Source organism: Brachionichthys hirsutus, chromosome 6 (genome assembly GCF_040956055.1).
Source record: "Brachionichthys hirsutus isolate HB-005 chromosome 6, CSIRO-AGI_Bhir_v1, whole genome shotgun sequence".
NCBI lineage: Eukaryota > Metazoa > Chordata > Actinopteri > Lophiiformes > Brachionichthyidae > Brachionichthys > Brachionichthys hirsutus.
Window position 1 is genome coordinate 1,971,133 of NC_090902.1, and position 24,987 is coordinate 1,996,119.

General features: G+C 49.6%; 1 protein-coding gene across 1 annotated transcript in view; it reads left to right on the top strand.

The window, feature by feature from the left end:
• LOC137894624 (LIM and calponin homology domains-containing protein 1-like) overlaps positions 1 to 24,493 on the top strand; it is a 35,317-nt gene extending 10,824 nt beyond the window's left edge. The window contains exons 3-28 of the mRNA XM_068740072.1: positions 834 to 903; positions 3,848 to 3,948; positions 6,386 to 6,419; positions 8,079 to 8,189; positions 8,817 to 9,015; positions 10,770 to 11,028; positions 13,309 to 13,680; positions 15,054 to 15,180; positions 15,313 to 15,470; positions 15,562 to 16,033; positions 16,732 to 16,992; positions 17,088 to 17,187; positions 17,342 to 17,439; positions 17,520 to 17,625; positions 17,788 to 17,862; positions 18,276 to 18,304; positions 18,743 to 18,856; positions 19,953 to 20,045; positions 20,130 to 20,294; positions 20,445 to 20,539; positions 20,623 to 20,772; positions 21,230 to 21,325; positions 21,704 to 21,812; positions 21,965 to 22,067; positions 22,820 to 22,866; positions 22,930 to 24,493. Of these exons, the coding sequence (XP_068596173.1) occupies positions 834 to 903; positions 3,848 to 3,948; positions 6,386 to 6,419; positions 8,079 to 8,189; positions 8,817 to 9,015; positions 10,770 to 11,028; positions 13,309 to 13,680; positions 15,054 to 15,180; positions 15,313 to 15,470; positions 15,562 to 16,033; positions 16,732 to 16,992; positions 17,088 to 17,187; positions 17,342 to 17,439; positions 17,520 to 17,625; positions 17,788 to 17,862; positions 18,276 to 18,304; positions 18,743 to 18,856; positions 19,953 to 20,045; positions 20,130 to 20,294; positions 20,445 to 20,539; positions 20,623 to 20,772; positions 21,230 to 21,325; positions 21,704 to 21,812; positions 21,965 to 22,067; positions 22,820 to 22,845 (3,523 nt within the window). The 3' untranslated portion in view covers positions 22,846 to 22,866; positions 22,930 to 24,493. The remainder of the gene's footprint in view (positions 1 to 833; positions 904 to 3,847; positions 3,949 to 6,385; positions 6,420 to 8,078; positions 8,190 to 8,816; positions 9,016 to 10,769; positions 11,029 to 13,308; positions 13,681 to 15,053; positions 15,181 to 15,312; positions 15,471 to 15,561; positions 16,034 to 16,731; positions 16,993 to 17,087; positions 17,188 to 17,341; positions 17,440 to 17,519; positions 17,626 to 17,787; positions 17,863 to 18,275; positions 18,305 to 18,742; positions 18,857 to 19,952; positions 20,046 to 20,129; positions 20,295 to 20,444; positions 20,540 to 20,622; positions 20,773 to 21,229; positions 21,326 to 21,703; positions 21,813 to 21,964; positions 22,068 to 22,819; positions 22,867 to 22,929) is intronic.
• Positions 24,494 to 24,987: the final 494 nt, after the last annotated feature.

Below are 24,987 nucleotides of genomic sequence, written 5' to 3' on the forward strand. Positions count from 1 at the left end.
CTTGTTTTCAATCGCACTCATTTCACAAGTGAAAAAGCTTGCCAGCCTCTTCCTTCTTTTCCTGATCCGAAGGGCATCAGGAAATGTGTTTGTCCCCGGCATCCCACGTGAGATGATGCTTTTGTGCCGCTTGCATTGTGTTAGCGATGATGTCCATGATTTAAAACCCAGGGAAGTGTACTCTCACTCTCACAATCGCAGCCGCTTCCGCTGCCTCTTTATCCCGAAACAAGTTGAACCGTGTGTCACATATTCCTGCAGATAAATAACAAAGAAAGCCGTCGATGTTCAAGCTTCGGAATCAAACAGGCAGACTCATCTGCGACGAGATGATGTGAAAGCAGGCGTTATTCTCATTAGTGGAGACGTCTGCGCTCTCAGAAGATATTCCGGGAATAATTCAGGCGCAGCAGGAACTGCTGAACTACAAATGCTGGAATTCCACGAACATCACAGGACCGGTGATATCGGATATAATACCGGGTTTGATTCATTACAGCGCTTCCTCTGGTGAAAACACAAACAATAGATGAAACTGGAGATGAAGACGAGAGACAGGAATTCTGCCCGGCTGTCAGACATTGGAGGAATATGGGACCGTCGTTTCGGTTCCGTGTGAATTCTCAAACCTCGCTTTTGCTTTGATTCTCCAGCTTCTTTCATCCTTTTCATTCCCAGACTTTTCTCTGAAGAGACCCCCCCCGTTTCATAGCCGAGTCACGTTGAGTTCAAGCTCACTTTGAGATGCACGATATCAAATATTAATCACAAATATTAATGCTTTATTCTTCCCTCTGGGCTCTTCTTTGTCTTCTTCTTCTTCTTTTTGCCAGGCTGCTGAACTCTGTTAAACCCGGGCTTGTGAAGAAGATCAACAGACTTCCAGCGCCCGTCGCCAGCTTGGTGAGTTCTCTCCTGGCGAGCTGAAATCTGCTTCCTCATCATTCACAGGAGCGGAGAACATAAAAATATGACAAGATAAAATGTTTATCTGGCAGAGTGATGAAGGGAAGCAAATTCTCTCAACTCCAAATAATCAATAATTTATTGGCCTGGAAAGTCTTTCCTAACAGCTCAACGCTTGTTAGTCTCAGTCTGCTGCAGTGTCGTTTGTCTGAGATACTAAAACCTCCAGGAAGCATTCCCTCTTAGATATGAATGCAAAAAATGACTTCCTGATCCCAAAACTGAACTAAATCATTGACGTAGGCCACTTGTTTTTGTTTGACCCCCCCCCCCCCCCTGCTTTGAATGAGAGAGCCTGGTAGCGCTCAGCGGCCCAAAACGCCGATATCTTTCCATGGAGTGCAGTTCAGCACAGTGGCGCCCTTTCACAACGCCTTCCGACCTTGATCTGGATGAAGTGACCTTTCGGGACCGGCTCTGACGCGTAAAACAAAGGCTCGCCGAAAGTCGATCTCTTCCCCGCTGCACTTTCTTCCAGTTTTCCCACTTCTAAGTGAGCAGCTCTCGCTAATCCCGCCTGGCAATGATCTTATGTGGAATCATGATTTAAAGGATCTGCAGGTCACATCGCTGTGATGACAGAAACTCGCCCGAGGCGGGTTTTTAGTCGTTAGTCGTCCAGTGGAGCGTGAGGACAAAGTGGATGGAAGCGCAGTGATTGTGCAGGGAGGGGGGGGGGGGGCACTTACATTAGCACTGAAACCCCACGGCGGCCCGGATGAGTGACCCTTCTCTGGCTCCATACATGCAGCATTAAGGGCAGCGTTTGAAACGACTGCCGCGTTTTAGTTTCTCTCTGGGCTCTCTTTATGGTGAACGTTTCAGTTTCCTGCCGGATTTGAGGCGTTTTTCTTCCAAGAGGTGAGAAACGCATAAACAAGGGGTCTGCTGTTATCTGGTCTATCGTAATAAAACACAGGCTACTCCCCCCCCTTCCTCTTCCTGTTTGGGGGGCTAATGGGAAAATGAGTCTCTGAGGAGTTTTGTCTGTTTTGTAATCGGAGCGGCTACTTCAGCGTTCCGGCGGCTCGGCCCGTCTGTGTGGAACAGTGTTCGTCTCAACGGGTCGCTTGTGGCGCGTTTTCTCCCGAGCCGTGTTTTACGGTGCGTAAACAGACACGGCGTGCAAATAAACGCCTGCTCATTCGCGTTAAAATGGTCAGCAGGCGTTTGAGAGTCATGCAACCAACCCCGACCCTGCATAAAAGAGCTTCTCCAGCTGTGGAAGAACTGGAGCTACGACATTCCCAATCATCCCAGTGTTGGGATTTCCACAGCGCTGAATTTATTATGATTGGATGCTTTTTTTTTTTTTAAGAGGGTAGACATGGGCCTGGTGTGGACCCCTCCCTCCCAATCTCTCTACAAACACACTCAGCTGTCAGTCACTTCTTTGAGGTCGACGCCCAGCTTCCTGTGGCGGTGACCTGCGAGTCACCGCGAAGTCACTCTCGCTTCTGCAGACGCACAATCACACACACACACACACACCATTCTCCAGGCACCCACTAAATGACCGCTTACGCCGTCTGCTGCTAAATGAGGCTTTTTAAGCATCTGCGTGTTTGTTTTTACAAACACCTGCTCATGGGAAGAAGAGTTCAGCTGCTGAACGGTCAGATTTTCATTTCTCTTTTTTTTTAGTCGCATACGGCTCGTCCTGTATAAACGATGCCTTATTATAATAGAAATGATTTCACTGTTTATATTACTTATATAAATATAATATAAATATATATACTTATGCAAAATATCAATCATGATTCGTCAACCTTACCTTTAATGTAGACGAGACAATCGTCTGATGATGAATGAATGAATGAAAACTGATGGATGGATGAATATGACAAGAGAGAAAAATTGATTCATATTGTCATCATTTATTTGTACCTTCAGGTGTTAAAAATGACTCTCATGCAACTGGGACATTTGGATTTGGTGATCACTGGTCTGTCCCACCCTGAGGGTCTCCCCTTGTTGTCATGCCAACTAATTTCTCATATTTGAAACATGTTTTTAAACACCGGTATTAAATGGATCCAACTGAGCTGAAAGCTGTGTGTGTGTGTGTGTGTGTGTGTGTATTTTGACTCACCAGGAGGGCAGACATGGGGCTGACCCAAAAACAGGAAGGTGCATAGCCGGTCTGAAAGGGGTGGATCATGAGAACAAGTGTATCCGTGTGTGTGTGTGAGAGAGAGAGAGAGAGAGAGAGAGTGCTTGGGACAATCAGGGTGGAGAGGAAGTGGTGACACCCAAAGAGAGAGAGAGAGAGCGAGGGAAGGGCTTTGCCTGTGGCTTTCTGAAGGATAGAGAGAGATAGAAACAAAGAGAGAGAACCTGGGAACAGGAGAGGAGCGCTCGGCTCGGGTTGCGCCCAACAAAGCGCTCGTCTGAGAGCCGAGCGGAGAGAGGGAGGAAAAGACTGACAGAGAGAGAGAGAGAGAGAGCAAAGTGGAGAGATAAGAAAGGAAGCAGGAGGCGCAAGGTGAGGAGGGAAAGTCAGCGTAAAGCGAGGGAGGACGGAGAACCGAACCGGCGCTGTCGCGTTTTCGTGCGGGTCAAGAAACTCTCGTCTTATTTTCTGTTGAACCTCAGCTGATGACACGCGTGTGTGTGCGTGTGTGTGTGTGTGAGAGATATAACGTGCTGTGAACTGTGTGCACCTGTTTTTCTCCCTTTGCGAGGGAGGAAGGAAAGTATTTGTGGTTCTCGTTATCAGCTGAGGATGAGTCTCAGGCCAGAATCTCTCAAAGGTTTTTTGCTTAAGACCCGGTGAAGTTAACAGACTCCCAGCGGTGTGCTTATCCTCGTTGAGCTGTGTGTGTGTGTGTGTGTGTGTGTGTGTGTGTGTGTGTGTGTGTGTGCACGCTCCATGCAGGACAACCTCGGTGTGTTTCTGCGCGCCTGTGAGGAGTTGGGACTCAAAGGCTTCCAGCTGTTTGACCCCGGCGACCTGCAGGACACCCGCCCCACCTCCAAGTAAGTTTACTTCCTGAGTTAACTACCCACCGTGTGAAGAAGATGAGGCATCTAAGGGAGCTTTTATCCCCCCCCCCCCCACACACACACACACACACACACACACACACACACACTCGGGTGGCTTGTCAGTCTGTCAACCTGCAGTTCACTGCCAACATAAATATCTGAGAGAGAGTCGATGTGTGTTTGTCGAGCTGAAGCAACGATAGCGTATCTGTAAGAAGACAACGGGGCTCTGTCCAAACACACCGACCGGGCTCCTGCTCGGTTGCTTGGTAACCAGCCAAGTGCATGCATATACAGATTCATGCAAAAAATACACCGTATGTATTGTATGCTGTGTGTGTGTGTACGGACCTGTGGGTGTGTGTCCTCGTTCTGGCTGTGCACAGAGGAGATGGTACTAATCTTAGCTGGTCTCAGGAGGAGCTGCTTGACTGGTTCTGTCAGGACCAGTGTGTGTGTGTGTGTGTAGGTGTGTCTGTGTAGGTGTGTCTGTGTAGGTGTGTGTGTGTAGGTGTGTCTGTGTCGGTGTGTGTGTCTGTGTGTAGGTGTGTCTGTGTAGGTGTGTCTGTGTAGGTGTGTCTGTGTAGGTGTGTCTGTGTAGGTGTGTCTGTGTAGGTGTGTCTGTGTAGGTGTGTGTGTGTGTAGGTGTGTCTGTGTAGGTGTGTCTGTGTAGGTGTGTCTGTGTAGGTGTGTGTGTGTGTAGGTGTGTCTGTGTAGGTGTGTCTGTGTAGGTGTGTCTGTGTAGGTGTGTGTGTGTAGGTGTGTGTGTGTGTAGGTGTGTCTGTGTAGGTGTGTCTGTGTGGGTGTGTGTGTGTGTGTGTGTGCAGTACCGGTCCATCTACCTCTGTCTCTGACATGATACCATGTAATATGGTACCTGTCGTTTGATGATTACGTCTCCCCTTACCGACTTGGCCTCCATCGCCTTAATCAAATATCAAAAAGCTTCGTTTGGCATCACAAACGTCATGATCGGGGATTTCAGATGCAGCCGAGATGAAACGCAGCAGAGTCGGTGTTCCGAGCTCCGCCTTGTTTCCCCCGTGGAGACGTCTGTTAGCAGCGACCAGCTGCTTTTTAAATCCTGTCTTCTCCCGCCACCTCGCCGCGTCACGCCTTTCACACAGTCGTCCTCCCTCTCTTCTGCCTTCATGCTTTTCTTTACCGCGGTAAACTCTGAACGGCCCCCGCCTTGAACGGGCTGTGCAAAAGGCTTTTATTGCAAAGCGGCACGCCCGACGTGCTCGTTGCGTTATTGATTCGTACCGACGACTTGGAAAAAACACGTTTTTTTTGCACCCTTTTTGCACCCTTTTTGCACCCTTTTTGCACGCTTTTTGCACGCCTTTTGCATGCTTTTTGCACCCTTTTTGCACGCTTTTTGCACCCTTTTTGCACGCTTTTTGCACCCTTTTTGCACCCTTTTTGCACGCTTTTTGCAGGTGTTCCTGCTGAAACTGGCTCTCTAGGATCACATTTGAAATGACCAAACGGTAGTCTCAGTTTTAGATGTAAAGCCAGCCCGACTGTGTGACACTGGTCCACGTAAAGTCGGTTTAATGGTGGATAAATGCAACCCAGATGTCCAGTCTGGTGATGTCAACGGGAAAATATGGGGCAAGCAAAGCTGCCCCGACCTCCGAAGGAAACGTGGCTGTGGAAGCTGAAGTGGCCCGGCGCTGTTTCCACATGTTATGTAACGTCTGTCCTGCAGGATGCATTTCTGTGCGGCCTGTAGCCTCGACAGGAAGCCGGTTCAGAGACCCCCCCTGCCCCCGCCCCGAACCTCTGGACAGGTGCTGCTGCTGTGACATCATTGGCTGACAGAACGCGTTCTGGGTTTTTCATGCATTCACGTCTTCCGTCCTGATCGTGATGGTGAGGTGCGATTCATGATGAGGGAACGTTTCCTCCTCTCAACCAGGGAGAAAGGAGAAAGGAGGAAGGAGACGGCGTCCCTCCCGTCCTGGCTTCGTTCCCTTGGTTCATTTTGAATATTGAGCATTTTGTTGGAAGCCAGTTTTCTTTGTAGTCTTTCGTTTTTTGGACCCTTTTAACCCAGCCAGCCCGGGACGGATACAGAACCATTCCTGGCAGCGGTCCAGGTCGAACCCTGAGGATGTCCGGGCCTCTGACTCAGCCAGGATCGCTTTGGCAGTTTTCAGATAAACGTGTGTGTGTGTGTGTGTTTACTTGTGTCCCTGTGTTTGTGTGTGTGTGTGTGTGTGTGTGTGTGTCCACCAGGATATTTCCACAACACAGCTGTGTATTGCAGTAAATAGATACCTAATAGAAAATTCAATCTACAGGCCTCTTTTTATTTGCTCCATGAGGAAGCTGGTTGGTTTTAAAGGTGCCTGCAGTTGTTTTTTCATTGTTTGCTCATTAAATTACACCCTCTCTATCTCTCTCTCCCTCTCTCTCCCAGGGGAAGTGACTGCAGCAGCCGAAAACTCAAGAATGTAAGTGTTTTCGGATTCCAGTGGGCTTGTCGGTTTGTGTCGAAGCTGCTGCTGTTCTGCTCCGGTGTTTGTGTTTGTGTTTGCACTGTGGATGTCGCTGTCGTTGCTCTTAGCTGCTCTCTGGACTTCTCACAGCAGAACGCTGAGCGAATCTATTCTGCTGTCGCTCATCACCGTCGGCTCCACAGGACTCCACTGACGTTCCATGCTTTGCTTATTCCTTTCCATTCATCTGTCAGCTGCTGCTGCTCCTTCCTGTTGTTCCTCTTCCTCTCTGCCCATCTGGGTTGAGTCTGTTTCATATCTAAATATCTTAATATTGCTTTAAAACCCAGAGCACACATCTCTAGCCCCGCCCACTCTGCTCTCTCTCTCTCTCCCTCCCTCCCTCTCTGTAATGCTGTCGCTCTCTGCACACGTAAACGTAGCATGCTGCAGACTGCTAGCTCATTCAGCTGCTCACACACATTCACCTGCGCTCAGCAGCAGCATAAACGTCCCGCGGCCTGCACTCGGACCAGGATCTGCGCCGACGGTCTCCGTCCTGCTCGGACAGAGGACTCGGGTTTAGCAGCTGGCTCTGCCGCACGTCAGGACCTGCACACGGGAGGATTTGCTGACTTGGTATTAAAGGTGCTGTTTTTATGTGGATGTAGAAAGCAGAATATTGCATCGCGGGTCAGGATGTAGTTCCTGAGCTGTTGCAGGTGTGGCGGGTTTTAAATGTGTGCATTGTGGTGGCTAGTTCAGGGAATATGTGTCTTTCATGCACCGCCGCCAGGTCTGTGACTTCTGACCTGTAACTGAACGTAACGTAAGCTCGTGTCGTCCTCGTGTAAGTGGCATTTCAGGTTTCTGAGTAAATGAAAGAGGCCCCAGCGTGTAACGACTGTTGCTACGGCTCCGTCAGTCAAAGCCTCGCGGGCACGTTTCACCCTGAGGCCGGTAGCTCGATGTTTCTGTCCAGGCGTCCGTTGCTTGGTGTAAATTCACCAGAATCTTGCAGGATCGTGCTTTGCAGTTGCACAAGTAATCAATAATCAAAAGTGTTCGGTCTTAGCTTGCATGTGAAGCCGTACACGCGCCTGGCGCATGCAGACAGAAGTAAGAATCCAGTGTTTCTACTCAAGTGGACCTGCAGAGTTTCTGCTGCGCTCAAACAGAACTCCGATCTGGTTCCAGGTGACCTTGAGTGTAAAGCATGAACTGGTAAAAACGGAGCCACACTGGAGAGAGGCTGTGCTTCCTTTCCGTGAGCACGAGGCAGGCAGTGTTTGCATTGACAGGAAGACTGAAATAAACACATTAAAGCAGGCTGAGCTCGTATCAAGCCAATCCCTGAGGAGCTCCGGTTGACATGGACACAGTAAATACTGTGGCCTCAGCTTTACTTCATGACACAAGGAGATAAGCATGACTCAGCCCCCCCCACCCCACCCCCCCATTTATGAAGTCAAATATGTTGTAAGGAGGTCCGAGTTCACAGTCGGAATGGAACTGCACTCATTTTGTAGCAGCGGCTGGTCCTGGAGCAGCCATCTTATTGGCTCAGTGTTTGGATTGGGCGGTCCAATGGACAGGTTGTCCTCATCCAAGGTTTGTCACGTTCTCCTCCGGCGAGGAACCTCCTCTCACTCGCTGCTTGTGTTTTTCCTTCAGGTGCTAATCACCATCTACTGGTTGGGTCGCGCCGCCAACGGCTGCACCTCCTACAGCGGGCCCACGCTGAACCTGAAGGCGTTTGAGGGCCTGCTGTCACAGATGCGAAAGGTTTGATGTCATTTTCATGCATGTTTCGACAGAAACAGCCCTCATTTTGGGATGAACCGAAAGAGCGTTTCATTAAATACACACGCCTCCCATAAAAGGCATAAACGCCCACGACCTCTGTTGAACTGGGCTCCACTAGGTCGATGCCAACCACTCGTAACCACGATGTGCCCTCATGCACTTTATTCCACAATGCGATGTCCGCTTGCCGTTACATAAAACTGGAACATCGCTGCCAACTCGGCAGAATAACTTTCCAGATGTTCACACGTTGCAGCCGGCCCAAAACAAAGGCGCGTTTCCACGCGACGGAAGTGTTTGTGTTAATAACGGAGCGACGTTTGAACATGGAGCAGAAACGCATCGGGTTCAATCATTCGCAATTAAATTGCCACTTCACCGTTTTTCATGACGGGTTTTAATGAAGTGATTCGAGAAGGTGATGGATGTATGGAGAGAGAAATTCTTCAGCAGTTAGCTTTAAGTTTTGTATCAGAGCCTTTCTCCACATCACATTCACTGCAGAGTCACTGAGATGATGGCGCAGAATAAAAGGAAATAAAGCCAGAGAGAGCTGATTTAGCTCTAAGTACATTTATATCCATTTATTTGTGCGTGCATGTTCAGGAGGCGGAGGAGGCGGAGAGCCCTCAACGCAGCGTCCGTGACAGCGGCTACGTCGACTGCTGGGACTCCGAGCGCAGCGACTCGCTCTCCCCGCCGCACCACGGCCGCGAGGACTCCTTCGACAGCCTGGACTCCTTCGGCTCGCGCTCGCGACAGACCCCGTCCCCGGACGTCCTGGTCCCCCGCGGCAGCAGCGATGGTACACGACGCCGTCTGATCCTCGCCGTTGTTCGTTTTAGCCACAGCTACCCCATATCCTGTGAGATTCTGTGCCGGTGGCTGTTGTTGTTTTTGTGCAGGTTCTGATTTAGCCTGTGGACGGACACGGGGGGGGGGGGGGCGTATTGTACACGAGACGGGTGGTGCCGCTGTGCACCTGTTGTTCTTTGCACGATCCACATTTCGGTGCATCCATTGTCAGCAAAGACGGATCGTCGTGTCGGTTTGTCTGTTCATGTCACCGACGTGAAAGCCTTCATGCGCGCCCAGGCTCAAAACGTTGGCTTCACCTTTCAGCGGGACTTTCCCCGACATCCGCTCAAAAGTGGCGCTGTGTTGCGAGCGTCCATCGTTGCAGCCGTTTCATCGTGATTCAAGAAGCGATGAACGACACGAGTGACGGCATCAGAGAGAGGGAGAGTCTGAAGCGTGCCGTTCAAGTGAGACGACAAGAACAGGGAGCTGTGAATGAGTTTCGTCTTCACGATGAAGTAAAACAGGCCAGCAAGGCTACAATCATGTCCATTGAAACCTTTTTGAAATAACCTTTTTGTAATAACAGATGTCGTAAAGCTTCTTTTTTTTTTTCACCAACAGTCAAACGATGAAAACCAAACCTTGCAGGATGTCGATATTTCTCAGGAATGCTTTTTATATCTTTTATTATTCCTCTCTGTCGCTTCTTTTGCAACCAAACAGGCTATGGCTTCATCTAATCTCTTACAGTTAATGCTAATGAGCTACAGCTGCGAGAATCTGCTGCTGGTGGCGTCACCGGTGAGGCATCATTGTGAAATGTTTTCAGCATTGTGCTAAGTATGAATGCAAGAAGAGATTAAAAGTCATATTTTAATAACCTCTTAGCTTGAGAAATCTGGGTACCAAATGCGAAGTGGAAGCAGCAATCGGGACCCAACTCATCGACTGAGTCTGCGTGTTTTTCTATGTGGTTAAAATCCGTTTCTGACATGGCCTTTCAACGCTGAAAGCCACATGAGGAGCTGTGGGAGGGTCTCATCTGTGCTATTTCTCACTGTCGCATTGAACCAGCCGTGGCTTCAGTGTTTCCTCCAGCATCGCTGCATGATGGATCTAATCACTGATCTAAATTAGTTTCAGCAAAGCTCCAGCACTGACCCCTGATGAACGCCTCCTCAAGCTTCAGTGTTCCCATGTGTGCGGAGCGAGCGGATCATCCCGGGAAGACGTGCGTTGTTCCTTCCTCTGGATGTTTCCGGCTCACACGGAAATGGTTGTGGTTGAACGTGCAGATGCCTTCAGGATTCCTGTTGACCCTGATCGTAGAGGTTTCCCCAAATACCAAATATGACCCAGTTGACATTGTGACTTCAGATTGAGGAGAATGCATCCGGCACATGTGGCGAACATCTTGTAGAGGAATTTTGAGCAACTTTGAGTTAAATAATGTATTGTTGAAAACAGAAAACGGCTTAATAGAAGCGGAAACGACAGGAGAGCCATGCAAGCCCTGCGATCAGCTGCTTCCTGGTTCCTCTGTCTTGAACTCGATGCGCTCTGAGAATCAAATGAAAACATCTCGCAGAGGAATTTAAGGCATCAAGCAGGGAAAGTCCCGGAGTGATGCGCTACCGGAACGCCAGGTGTTGCCGCCGACTTTAGCTCGCTAACGATCCGGTAGGCATGGCGGACGGAACTCTGAAATGGATCTGCGAACCTGACGCCACTAAACGTCTTCACTCCTCTGCCCAACAGGCCCCGGCAGCGACTCGGAGTCCGACGCCCCCCCCCACAGGAAAATACCAGACGTCCGTAAGGATGACATGTCGGCACGGCGGACGTCCATCAGCGAGCCGAAGGCCGCCCTGCCCTTCAACCAGTACCTGCCCAACAAGAGCAACCAGAGCGGCTACGTGCCCGCACCGCTGCGCAAGAAGAAGGGCGACAAAGAAGAGGGCGGGCGCGAGAGTTGGAGCACCGCCACCTCCCCGGTGGGCGGAGACAGGCCGTTCAGGTGGGTGTGGCTGTTTAAATATATATTCATTTATCGCTTCTCCTTTTATTACTCAGACAACACAGAGTTAGCTGTAAACCCTGCTCCCCCCCCCGCCCCCCCCGTGTCCTCTGCGCGTTGTCGCCCACTACTGTACATGATGCTAATCTCTTCATGCTAGCTTGCTCAATCCTGCATGATAAATCTTGTGTTGTTTTACGTTATTTTTATTTTTTCTCCGTCTCTCTCCTTTGCGTCGGCCATGATGTTTCCTTCCTTTGCCCCCCCCCCATGCGTGAACCTGTTTTCCCTCATATTTGTGCGCCCCATGTTTTCTGCCATCACGCCGTCGTCATCCTTTTGTCATTGTCGCTCATGTCCCCCCCCCCCCCCATTGTCATACATGTGTTCTCTGTGAATGGGCGAAAAAACAGTTCACATGAGACCCCTATCTTAGACGCCCCACCTGGGGAGACCCCCAGCCCGTCCCCCGTCCCGTCCCTCCAACCCCGCATGCAGATTGAGATGAAGAACCAGGAAGAGGAAGAGGAAGAGGAGCAAAGTGCCTCAGTCGCTTTCACTGCGGTCCTTGCGGCTGGCTTGAGGAGGAGCAGTGAGCCTTTGCCCTGTAGCCTCCCCCAGCCCCTTCCAGAGCCCCCCATGGAGACGGTCGCCCCCGACCAAAGGTCCTCATCTCGCTACGTATTTTTACCAAGATGCTAAATCATCAGAACAGAAAATTAATCCTAATTTTACCAAATCTGAAAGAAAATACATTTCCACTTAGAATTTAGATTTATTTCCTCTCCTCATCTCTCCTTGAAGCTAAATGTTCACGGCTACGTTAGCATTACACACCCCGTTCTCTGACTGAAATGATGCTTGTCACGTTGCATTGTGGGTAATGTAGGCACTGGATTTTTGAATTAATTCAAAATTGGGTTCTGTTGCTTCCTTTTTAATGTCGCCCATAAATGTTGTTGTCGTGGTAATAACATCCATATCATAAGAATCTAATCCGGACCTTATCTGGACCTTATCCGGACCTTATCCGTACCTTATCCGGACCTTATCCGGACCTTATCCGTACCTTATCCGGACCTTATCCGTACCTTATCCGGAAACGATATCCCAGTGAATCGACTTAATCCACAGATTTTGCAGTGAATACTTTTTCTCCAGAAATCTTTATTTTGAGGATAATAATTCCAATTTTCACAGCTGGTGTTTCCATCCAGCCATTATTATTTTCCTCCTCTCAGCATTGATCTGGGCCAAAACTGTCAGAGATCAGTGAAACGATGCAACAGGAGCAACGTTCGTCAGATTCTGCCAGCAGGTCAGCCAAAAGGTTAAAGGTGTTGCGTCTGATGTCTGTCATATGTCACAGTCGAGTGTGTAGAGGATCTGCAGCAACGAGGACACACTGTGGGTCCGGCAGGCGCTTCATTCCCAGCCCTGCTGGAGAGCCGTCAGAGCTACACCCCCGGTTTTCAGCTTTTTCTGGCACGGATGAGTCGGCCTTGATTGGATTGTCAGCATTTCAAGGGAGTGAAAGGAATCCTCAGAAGAATCCGACTTGTGTATATTCCAAGGAAAAGGGGGATTTCTTGGATGTCTGTTTCTTGGATGGCTCGTGGCCTCCTTCTGCTCCAGGAGAAACCTGAGGCCGGAATGTTTGCTTGACGGCGTTGCCAGGGGTTACTGTTTTTACAATAGCTGTGTAAAATGCATCATTTTGGCGTGGATGAAGAAAGTCCCGATAAGCACCATCTAGTTTTCAGCAGCTCACTTGACCTTTGCTGCTGATGCGTAGGAACCAAACCGCACACGCCTTCAAATACCGACCCACACACACTGTCCACAAACAGACACACACACACACACACACACAGGGAACGCAAATAAGCAGCCCGCCCTCAGGATGTCGGGAAACGAGGCCTTCTTCCTTCCCTGACCCTGACCGGCTGGAGCCGAGGCCCGGCCTGTTCGCCGCCTCTCCCTCCCAGCTGCGCGATCTGGGAATTTACAGTGGAATAACAACCCCCCCCCCCCCCCCCCCCCCCCAAAGAAAAACGGAGCACTTCATCACAGGATGACAAGCAGAGCATTCGGTTCTGATCTGGCTTTGAGACTCGTTCTCCTCCAATCTGCTCCGAATGGGTTTGTGACCACGCTATGCAATTTCGTTAGATTTATATCGTCATGAACTTCCATCGCGGCTCCGCGAGGAATGCCGTCTGGTGATACGGGACCATGACCAGGGAAGCCGTACGCTTCAGTTTGCTCTGCTTTCTGCAGCACTCCAGCTCGCTCGTGCTCAGAGGAGCTCCACCGCTCGACGACTCGCGCTTCAAACCCTCCAGCGTCGCCCTCGGTGGCGACGAGCCCGGCCGCCACATCCGGGAAACATCCACCTGGGACGGAGCAGGAAGAGACGGCAATGAAGAAAGGAGTTAGAGGTACAGAGCGAGATGAGAAGTGGGGGCACCAAGCCCTGACCTCAGCCGAACGCATCAGCGCCCAGAGTCCCTCCTACGTTCTCCCCGTGGCTGCCGCCATGGCGACCGCTACAGCAGCAACAGCGGATGCGGGTCACCGGGTCCGGGCGCAGAGTGAAAGTGACGACCCACAAGGAGGGACGCCTTGGTCGGACGGGAGTCTTCCAGCAACGTGAGCCCCCGTCCACACGGCACTTTAAAGCGGATCCACGCTTCTCTCTCACCCTTCTGAGCACCAAGTCGCAGCATGTGACCCCAGACCTAAACGGATGATGCTACTTTGCCGAAAGGTCGCATGAACTTATTTAAAAAAAAATTACATGAATGCAAACTGACATTGCTTTCTAAAAAAAATCTGTCATCACTGTACACAGAATGCATGAGAAGTCTGGGGAAAAAACAGTATGCCCTGACGAAATGTGGAGAACTACAAAGTTTGAGAATGTGGTTTTTGATTAACTGCATGATTTCAATTTGCATCTCTTCTTCTCCTCGGGAGATCCAGATAAGGACTGAGGACTCTGGACCCTGAACCAAGTTTCATTTATTTTAAGGACTAAACATTTGGCTGTTCTTCAATACATAAATCCAACTTTTATTCATGTTCTCTGACTGAAAGCCACGTGGCAGCAGGCAGCCACGCAGAGAACGTCTACGAGGTCTTGGTTCAGTGATGCTTCTCGTCTCCTTGTTCTCCTGTGGTGACGAACCAAAGGCCACGCTTTCCTTTCACACCCTTCTAACATCACAGAGGCTGCTGTGTGTGGCGAAGGCCGGACCTGCGGCCGCCGACCACAGACGGACGGAGAGACGCATCTCCCGACAAAAGATGCATGTGCCTTTCTTAAAATATTTAACTCTTTGCTGCTTTCTGAAATCGTTGACATGTGCATCCAGGCAGTGTTTTGGGTCGCAGCGATGCAGGACATTTCTGTTCTGTCGAGGCCGGTTTAAGTGCGAGGCTGCCCCCTTGTGTCTGGTTTGAGGATAGCACATCTGCGCTGAGGCATAATCTGACTCAAGATCAGGTCTTCATTTTTTCATTTTGGTGTAGCATAAACAACAACTGAATGTTCCTAACAATGAAGCTGCATTTACTGTAGAAAGGGATCGGCCTCACTCGGGGAACAAACCGGATCAGAACCATACTTTTCTTGCCCGCAGGTATTTTCACCTGAAGCTTCAAAGTCGCAGATAAATGGCGTCTTTTTTATGTGATGCATTTCCCTGTTGAAACAGAGGTTGGAATGTGGGATCATTCAGGAGAAATGCTGGGGGGACGTGAGAGGAAGGTGGTTTGGATTCTCGGACATCCGGTGAAAGGTTTTTGACTGTTGGAGCGGCATTTGAAGATGCAGTATTTCAAAGTCGGTCTATTTGGGTCTTAAATAAAAAAGTCTTGCAGAATGTTACGGGATATTTTTACTGTATTTTACATGCCTGTGGCAGATATCAACATCCCGTATTCGTGCTACAAAGCACAATAGAGCGCATCCATGTTTGTTTTTTATTAGCCGTGCTCTCTGTCTTTCCATCCTCCACTAGAAGTATGAGCATGATCGACATGCGTGGCGAGGAAGAGGCCGTCCTGCAGCCCCACAGTCAGGCGCGCCATGAGCTGATGCACAACCAGTACAACAAGATGAAGGAAGGGGATGATCAATGGCAGGATGTGAGTGCTTTCGGGAGGATTTATAGAGGTCGGCGGTTCGCTCTGTTGCTCTCGCAGTCAGATCTTCCTCGGGGGGGGTTGTGATTGAGCCAGTCCCTCGAGTTTCACTCCCAACTTGTCTGTTTGTGTCAGGACCTGGCCCGGTGGAAGAGTCGGAGGAGGAGTATTTCCCAGGACCTAATCAAGAAGGAGGAGGAGAGGAAGATGATGGAACAGTTGATGTCAGGGCGCTCCTGCAGCTCCGAGAGGAGGAGGAGCATTAAGACTTACAGAGAGATAGTGGAGGACAAGTAGGTGAAATATACCTTTGAACCAGTTAAATTGCTTGTATTGTGTTTTTTTTTTACATTTATTATCTTTCCATCTTTCCCCGCTCTACAGGGAACGCCGCGAGGAGGATCTCCGGGAGGCGTACAAACACGCCAAAAGCCCTGAGGAGGCGTCGGCCGTCCTGCAGCGTTACACCCAGCGTTTCTCCATCAGTGAATCCGTCCTCGAACGGCTTCAGCTCCCAAAGCTCCTGGACCGCAGCATATCCGCCGACGCCTCCTTTTCCTGCTCGCCCTTCCCCTTCTCCCTGTCCCCCACGACCCCAGACCCCTTCGACGTGGACCACGACGGGCCCATGAGGCATCTCCGCCAACAGTCTGCCCCGGCTCCAAAGTTCACGTCCACGCTGGAGACGCGAATCGAGGAGATTCCCAAAGATTCCTGGCACCAGCGGCCTCAGATTCGATCTCGCTCGTCGGATCCCCCGTCCAGCCGAGGCCTGACGCCCAAACCGGTGCCTTTGCTGTCGCCCAAGCCGTACCTCCAGTGCAATCGCACAGCGGCTGACCCGTGGCCCAGCAAGGTGAGACACCTCCCATCGTTAAATCCTCTTAAACGCTTCACGGCATTCTCTCAATGCGATTTCTGTTCTGAATTTAACATTTCTCCTCTAACATGCGTGGCGCTCCAGTTCTGCAGGGGGAATAGATCTAGACTGCCTATTTGCAGTTCCCTTAGAATGCCACAGAACCAGCATGGCGATGAGCCGCCATGAGGATCCGGCTTCCAGAAGAAGCATGGAATGTCCCAATTTCTCTCAACAGATTCCATTTCCGTTTTCCCTCTGGAAAAAACAAAAATGTGCCAAATGGGGATATTGAAAATGAGATCTTGTGTTTTGATGCAACGGGGAGGGGGAGGGGCACATTGTTACCGGCCCTAATGGAGCTGAGCGTCTTTCTGGAATGTCTTGTCGGGCGTCTGAGCGGAGCCCCGGGTCTGAATGGACCCCTCTGTTCCCTATTGACTTAAGAAGTTGACAAGTAGGGCGCTCTCAATGTGAAGTGGGCGCCCGGCGGACAAAGACGGCCCACACAGGCTGCCAGGAGAGGGATGAGGGGGGGGGGCTGTGCATTCATCCGGCTCCACCACTGTGTCTGAAGTTACTCCTCACAGCTCCTCACACACACAGCCATGGTGCTCGCCAACGAAGAAGCGAGATAAGAGCCCGGTCATGAGCGCTTTTAGGCGCGGAGTCAAAAACGATCTCTTCCGATCCAGGTCGACGGTCTGCTCCGAGTCAACGGCGAACGGGTCGACGCTCCCGCCACTCCCGAGAGTCGAGGACGGGAGTCTCCTCCTCGCTTTGAGGCCTCTCCTTCGGTAGATGCTGCTTCGTCAGGAGCCTTGCCAAAGCCCAGTCCGCACCCCCCCGCCGGCACAGAAGGCCCAGGGTCGCCAAAGGAGGCTTTCAAGGGGGACCGAGAGGGGGGAGGCACCGAGAGACCGACGCCACCCTGTCGGCCCACCTCACTCCCATCGGTCAGGAATAGCTGCTTAAAATATAAAGTATTTAGTATTTAAATATCAATCCCAGCTCAGGCCTCTTTACCAGAATACAACCGTCACCTTTACAGGAGCTGCAGACGCCAGACGGCGGCTTTGGGAAGACTCAAAGCCAGTTGGGATCTTCTCCGAAGAAGTCAAGTCCCGCAGCCGAACAAGCGCCACCTGCAGGTCTGAACAGCGTACTGCTGCTCGGAGGCTTCGAGACTCGAACCATCACAGGTCAAAGGTTCTGCCATGTGACCCAGAACGTCTGGAAAGCGTTCAAAGAAATGTTTTAAATGCAAAAATGAACGTGTGATTATAAAATGGTGCTTTGTTTCAGAAGCCAAACGAGGGCATGAACAGACTGGAAGTGACCTGACCTCCAGCGGCATCCGGTCTGGAGTCGGCGCGCAGCAGGGTCGGCCCGAAGCTTTGCAGGTGAGGCGGACAGCCAAGCTGACTTAAGCGTCCGAATCACCACCAGCCGTCCAATGGGACACCTGGGAATCTGTCTGCAGGCAAGCGCTGCGAGTTCTGAGGAGCCGGCAGAGGAAGGAAAGAAAGTCCGGAACTCGGCGGCACCGGGAACGTTTGTCTACCATCCTCCGAAGGAGACGACGGCAGGTCAGTGAACGCCTCACGTCCGGAGCCGGCAGCTTCATGAGTGAATCCTCCTTGCTGGCTGTTTGTCTTTGTGGTGCAGGTGTCGATTTTAACATGTCTCTCCCTCATCACTCCTGTCCCTCCCTTCCCCCCCCCTTGCATTTTTTTTTTTTTTTGCTATAGAGTTTGCCAACAACATCAGATCTCCGCTGGCAACCGGCAACCCTAAGTTACGCTGGGACTTCTTCGCCCCGCCAGGTAAACCCCTCCAGTCACAGGCGGAGCTCAAGTTTCTGTCCCTCGGTGTTCAATCCACAGGGTTTCCCTGCCATTTCTCCAGGGGCCAGACACCAGGCGTTGAGTTCTCCTCCTTGCATTCTCTTTACAGTCGTAGTGTTGTGATGTGTCTTCTCTCCATTGCAGCGGCTGCACTTCAGTTACTAACAATGAAATGTATTTAAATTGTCATGGATAAATGCACTTTTTTTTATTTTTGCCTCTTCGCTTTTATTTCCACCAAACGCTGCAACATAATGTTTTAATATTTGGATCGCTTGTACTTTTTTGCCGTGTTGTTGTTTCCCTAAAACCCGTCGGAGAGCATTTAGTTCCATCACAAGTGTTTGCTTTAATTGTATTTTACCTGATGCTTGCTCTCTCTGCTTACGCAGACGAGACGGGGAAGGAGTGTCGTGGAAACGTGAGTAAAAAAAAAAACGCACCTAACCTGTTAGCGCCTCTCATCTAGCTTAGCATCTCCCCGTCACAATATGCCCATCTAATATACTGCAGCCAAACAAAAGCACAAATCTACAGTGGGAATTTAAGCTTGCAGAAAATGCCAGATGAGGGTGGATAATAAAAAGGCTGCTTTCCTTTTCTTTTGAGCTCATCCCTCTCTTTCTCTGTCCTCTCTCTTCTTAGTAGGAGACGCTTGGCTAGCATTGGAGTAGTGCTGTTGTGGTAGACCAACTATTCCTGTCTCCTCCCTTCCCTTCTTCTTTTCCTGTGGTGGATGTGGTGTCTGTCGGTCTCATCGGTCGTGTGTTTGTGATTGTAAATGTGTGCTTGAATATGTTTACTGTGTGTGTTTGTGCATGTGTGTGTGTGTCTGTGTGTGTGTGTTGGCGTCTATCAGGTGTCCGTCCCGGTCTCGCCTCAGGCCGGGCGGGATGACCGCTGGTCTTGGGACCCGGATGAGGAGCGAAAGCGTCAGGAAAGGTGGCAGCAAGAGCAGGAGCGCATGCTGCAGGTACACAGTCGTACCGCAGGGTAAAGCATGGGCATGAGTCCGCAAGGTCAGGGGTTCGAATCCCAGCAGAGCGTAGCCCGAACTTACTGGTGTGCTCGGCTCACTGGCAGACCAACTAACCAATAGAAATGCGCCACCGGTTTTTTTTCTGCCGAGTGTATCCGCCTGCAGAGGAGCATCACGACTCCTGCAGTGCAGTTGTTCACCACTAGAGGGCGGGTTTGTACAGTGAAAAACCGGAAACACACACACACACATTTAGCCAAGGTTGCTGCTGTTGCTGCTGCCCAGATCGCCCTCTCTCTCCTCGGCCAATCAGAGATGCATTTCAGGTCCATGTTTGTTTTTTTATCCAATAAGGATTCATTATGCTCGTCTACTGCCGTGGAGTTCGAGGGCTACATCTCAGAGACCAACAGTGCCGATACTAAATTGCTCTGCTTCGCGGTTGTTGCTGGACTATTTGAGATGAGAGGCGCTGGAGTGGATGAATGTCTGGTGCATTTGTGTGCTTGTTGTTGCCTCCCCGCTCGATTGTGCGACTCTGTGTTGTGTTTGGGCCTCGGTGTTCGTCTGTCGCCGTCTTACCTGGATGAGCTTCTCTCTCTCTCTCTCTCTCTCTCTATGTGTGTCTTGCTTCAATCCAGGGTTCCAGCATGAGTCTGAATAGAGTACAAAACATTTACAACGCCGATCTTTAAGGAAGAACGGAAATTCAAGGCAGCTTTTGAAAGGGTTTTGAGTTGGGACCCTTCGATTCTGGGACCCTGCGTGTTGCTGCTTTTCCTTCTGGCCCCTTTTGGTTTGCTTTTTATCCCTAACATGCGAATGTCAAGCATCATATCAAGCTACCTTTACACTCATTTCTGTCTCTGAGTCACGGCTTACACTTAAAGAGTTCACATTGAAAACGTCCACAGTCTATTAATAATTTACTGCAGGATTTAACGTGTCCAAAGGCTCCCTCTTAGAGCCTCTCAGAAGCTCTTTGATGCCAGTTACGTCTGTGTGTCGCATCTAATTTCCTTGCGGACAGTTTACCCTCTCCAACGAGGCTTTGTGCTGTATTTCATGTGTCTTGTTGCCATGGTAACAGGAGAAGTACCGGTGCGAGCAGGAGAAGCTGACGGAGGAGTGGGAGAAGGCGCAGAGGGAGGTGGCAGAAGAGGAGAGGAAGTACCACGAGGAGGTGTGTGCACGTTCACGCTCGAAAGGTGCACGGGCGACTCAGGAAGTCCAACGCAGGACTTTTGTCTTGTCCCCAACGCAACAGGAGCGAAGGATCCTGGAGGAAACGGCGACTCCTCTCACGCCCCGCTCCTCGGCCCGGCCCTCCCCCAGCCGAGGGGAACCGTCCTCCACCTCGGGTCCCCAGGACACAATCGTCCGTTCCCTGGCCGACTGGGAACGCAAGCAGGAACTGCTGGCGAGGCAGTCGGTGAATGGTCGACTCGCTCATCACGGTTTCTTAGACTCGATTCAGGAATGAACTCTTGACGACAGTCGGTTAGAACCGCTGGAGCGTGCAGAGCGCTGTTCTGATTCGTTGCTGCGCTAACTGTTCCCTGTTTGTGATTGGCTGACACAGCGGGGCAGCACGGAGAGTGTGGAATGGAAACAGCGAAAGAATGACGGGACGAGTGACATCAGCGCCGCCGACGACAGCTTGAACACGGGCAGAAGGTTCGTGTCTCAGTGGGATGAAAGACAACAACAAAATGCACCGTGTGACGCAGACTTGATCTCGTCCTGTCTGTGCTCCTCAGCTTGCCGAGTCAGAGCAGCAGCCAGACGGAGGTGCCGAGTCACGGTCTCCAGAATGGTCCTCGACCCCCCCCGACTCCCGCCGGGTCCTCGACCCCAGCGAAGCCCGCGGCGGTCAGCCACAAGCCGAGCCAGCCTGGAGGAGACAGGAGGTGTGGCCTTCAGTCCAAGTTATTCTTTTGATTCAAATAGATTTATAAAACAGCCCCCCCCCCCCACACACACACACAAAAAAACAAACATAAAAGTTATAAAAGGATTCAAAGTTAGCCTCGTGCTAACTTCTACTCATCTTCAATGTATTTGACTCGTCATCTTTTTAATCCCTTCAGTTCGGCTGTTTGGCCAGCAGGGGGCGTCTTCTACCTTTATGCATTACTGTCCCTCTGTTCAGGGCATCATTCTCAGATAAGAGTCGTTACAATCATGCTATAAAATCACATGACGCTGAACTTTAGCCAAAACGCCATGCCATTTTTTTGTGCGCTTGCATTCTTCACTAGTTTCCACTTCTCCTTCTGATTGGTTTGTGCTTTGCTCCGCCAGCCAATGGCGTTGCTGTCGCTGTGAGTCGCCGTCGTCATCTCGCATGTTGCTGTCCATTTCTAGGACCGCTCCCATTGATCATAACGCGGTCGGCTGCTCATCGCCGCCCCCCGCAGCGTTTCCAAAACCTCCAGACGCGATGCCTCCAGCCTCAAACAGGTACTGCATCACAAGCAGCCCGCGGGGCGGGGCGGGGGGGGGGGGGGGCGCGCCGCCTCATTCCTGCATCATAATTTCTCCCGCCTTGCGACACGTGGCGCTGCGGCGAGGAGGGGGAGGGGCTTCTGCATGTTGCATAATGAAACAAAGAAGGTTTTATTTCATCCACATGCTGTTGCACGTGTCCCAACGCCGTCTTAACCATCAACGGCTTAGCTGCTGTCAAAAGGAAAGAAGGTGCGGTTGAAATCGGTCGTACTCAATCAAAACGACACAAACGGGAACACGAGGGCCTTCGTCGCGGACGACGAGATGCAGTTCGTCTTTGGTTCTCAGCCATCCGTTCATTCCTGCTACCGCTTTCTTTCCGTACTGCAGATCTGTCAGCGGGAAGAAGCTGTGCTCCAGCTGCGGGCAGCCGTTAGGAAAGGGGGCGGCCATGATCATAGAGACCCTCAACCTCTACTTCCACATTCAGTGCTTCAAGGTGGGCGGCACGGGGGGCGCGTCATTTCTCAAAAACACATTTTATATCGGATGGAATGATGCGATTGACGTCCTTGGAGAGTCGCCTGTAATATTAACTGGTCATTCATTCGTTGATTAAGTAAATGCCCCCCCCCTGCTCTTTCTCTTCAGTGTGGGGTCTGTAAGGGGCAGTTAGGAGACACGGCCACGGGGACGGACGTCCGGATCAGAAGCGGCCTCCTCAACTGCTACCAGTGCTACATCCGTTCCCGCTGTAAGCCCCGCCCGCCTCCCCTTTCTCGTTTTAGTCTAATGTTAACATCCAAATACTTAAAATACTTCCAAACAACAATCTTTCTAATAAATAAAGGTTTTATTTTCATTGAAAAAGGCTTTTAATTTGAAACTGCTACAGGAAGTGTCGACTTAAACCGGGAAACTGGATCGAAACGTGGCTGGCGCTAAAGTAGCCTAGCATGTCACGTGATGCTAACAGTACACTTAGCATCGCAGCCTTCAACTAGCTATTAGCTATCCAGGGTGTTAGCATCGTGCTGCTAGCGCTCTCCAGTGTCACTGGTTCTCCAGAAACCGATCAAACCCTGTGGTCCAAAGCGAAATACCAAAGATGAGTCGTTCCAATATTAAGTTGTTAGACTTATCTTATATTTTCAGATTTCAAAGAGGCGACGGCGTCGTTCTGTTTGCCTGCAGTAAAACGAGACGCTCATGAACCAAACAGAGACGTTTGATTTATGCTCTTCAAAGTTTAACTCGACGCTAATATGGGATGAAGAGTTAGGTCGGATTTCAACGGTTTCATGGTTTATAGCGGTCCTGACTATTTAGGAATCCTAAATCCTAAGAGCATCTTTAATAAAGGAGCGTCGGATGCAGTGAAGCTTTCCTGCTTCCTTAAACGTTCCTTAAAGACGCTTCCCGTCATCAGACCTGCAGAGCCGGGAAAATGGGACAGATTTATAAATCGTGCGATTCATCCTCTTTCTCCTTCTTTTCCTTTTCCAGCGGCCGGACAGCCGACCACGTTGTGACGGTCGACGGAAAAGCACGAGGTTCGTGGGGACGCCCCTCTCCCCAGTTTTAAAACGATTATCTGCAAATCATTTCCTTCGCAGCGCGTCGGGAATGAAGATTCATCACGGCGTTCGAACAGGGACGGGAGAAAAGCGAATCCATTCTTCATGTTATGTCATCCGACATGTGAGTGAAACCTGGATTTGTGCGGCCCGCGTGCCACAGACTCCGCTTTCCGCTTCATCACGCGGCCAGAGAGGGGAAGGGCGGCCATGTTGGAAAGGAAACACAACCACGTTTCCCGTAACACAAGCATGTCCAAAAAAAAAATCATGACCTTCAATCCTTGATAAAAACGGAAACAAATTCTGTTTTCCTGGTGTGAAAATGGGAAACTTTCTTCCATATTATTACATTCGATTTTTTTTCTTTTAAATTATGAAAGTTTAAGATCAAAAAACTGGAAACTGATTTGTTGGATTTATTTTTATTTGATATTGACAGACTGGAGCTGACTAATATTCATAATTTTAAACCCCTTTAAAGAACTATGACAATAATCCAGAGTTTAGAAAGTGCAATAAAAGTAACAATAATTTGGAATCACAGGACTATTTCTTTTGTGCTCCGACTCTAATCCAATCTAAACACGAACTTTGGATGCAGTTTCATCTTTCGGGCAATAACGGGACTCGTGAGCCATTCCTGAGCTCTCGGGTGGATCGTCTGCTGGGAAAGTCAGGACTTCGACGTGCCTTAGGAAAGCAAAGCGATGCAGGAAAAGAAACGCCAGCCGGGTGGTGTTTGATTTCTCTCTTTATTGTGGCGAGAAGGGGGGGGTATATTCTGGCCAAATGCAGACAGACTGGTTGCAGCCCTCCCCTTACATCACACTCTCTCAAGTACTCTTTATTTAACATAAAAACACCGTTAATTTCGTTTTGCGATCCAGCATTGATTTGCAGTGATAAAACAAAAGGAATTCATACTGTTGGTCGTCTATTTGGGAAAATCCGGCATGTGGAGACCCGCGAGGAGAAAGCAGCGGGTTACTGTTAAATGTTCTTTAGTTCTAGGCCGATAGAGACTTTGATATGCTTTTCATTGAGGTCATTTTGATAATTGCTCAGTGGCAGGGTCCATTTATAAAAGTTCAAACTGTAAAGGTAACATGAACACACATACCAGCAGCAGACGCACACGTGCAATATTTAGTTGGATGAAAACTAAAGATCTGAGCTGCAAATTCACATGCTTCTTTTATATATATATATATATATATATATACCGGTATATAAAACTTGTATAAAAAGAGCTCGGTTACGTATCGTGGACGCAACAAATGCATGTTTTAGCCTAAAACCAAATTATTTACTGTGTGAAAGCAAACTAGCAGCCTACAGCGTCTCCTCCGGGGTCGTCTCTCTCTGATCTGCAGTATTTTTACGCTTCTGTTTCAGTTGTGTGTTTTATTTCCCCATCCTCGTTTAGTTCATGATTAAATCGCAGCCGACTGGCTTCAGGATAGTTGGGAGGGAATGAGACATTTGTGTCTGATCTGTATTTATTGTAATATTCACCTGAACACTCTCTAAATGCCAGATTCGTTTGATGTTGAAATGCGATTGCATTTATAGCATATACTTTATGTTTATAATTAAAATGTTGTACATTAAATTGTGGCTTCTGTCTTTTTTTTCTGCACAGAATTAATAAATTAATTAATAGATTTATAAATAAAATAATAAAGGCTGTAAATCAATGGTAGTGTTAATTATAAGAAGAACCAGAAAACTGTTTTATCTATTTTATTGTATGACTTATTTAAGGATTTGAACAGTCCTAGCAAAATTAAATGATGCATTTAACAAAGAAAATTGGTTTATTAAAATTGAAGACACACCTTAAAAATAAGGTTTAATAAAATCCGGGGTCTGAAATTCTGCCAGAGGTTCCAGCGTCGCGGTCAGGATTATGTGACCCATCCATTTAGGAGCGGTCTGCGTCCGGCTGGTGTTGCGTTCACGTTCATCTCGTTAATTGGAATTTTACCGAATTGAGGCGTTTCGGCGTTCAGTCTCCAAAAAGATTCTGTTTCCACACTTTCAATTTTAAATCATTTCGTGAATTTTGATTTTATATCCGTGACGTATGTGAGA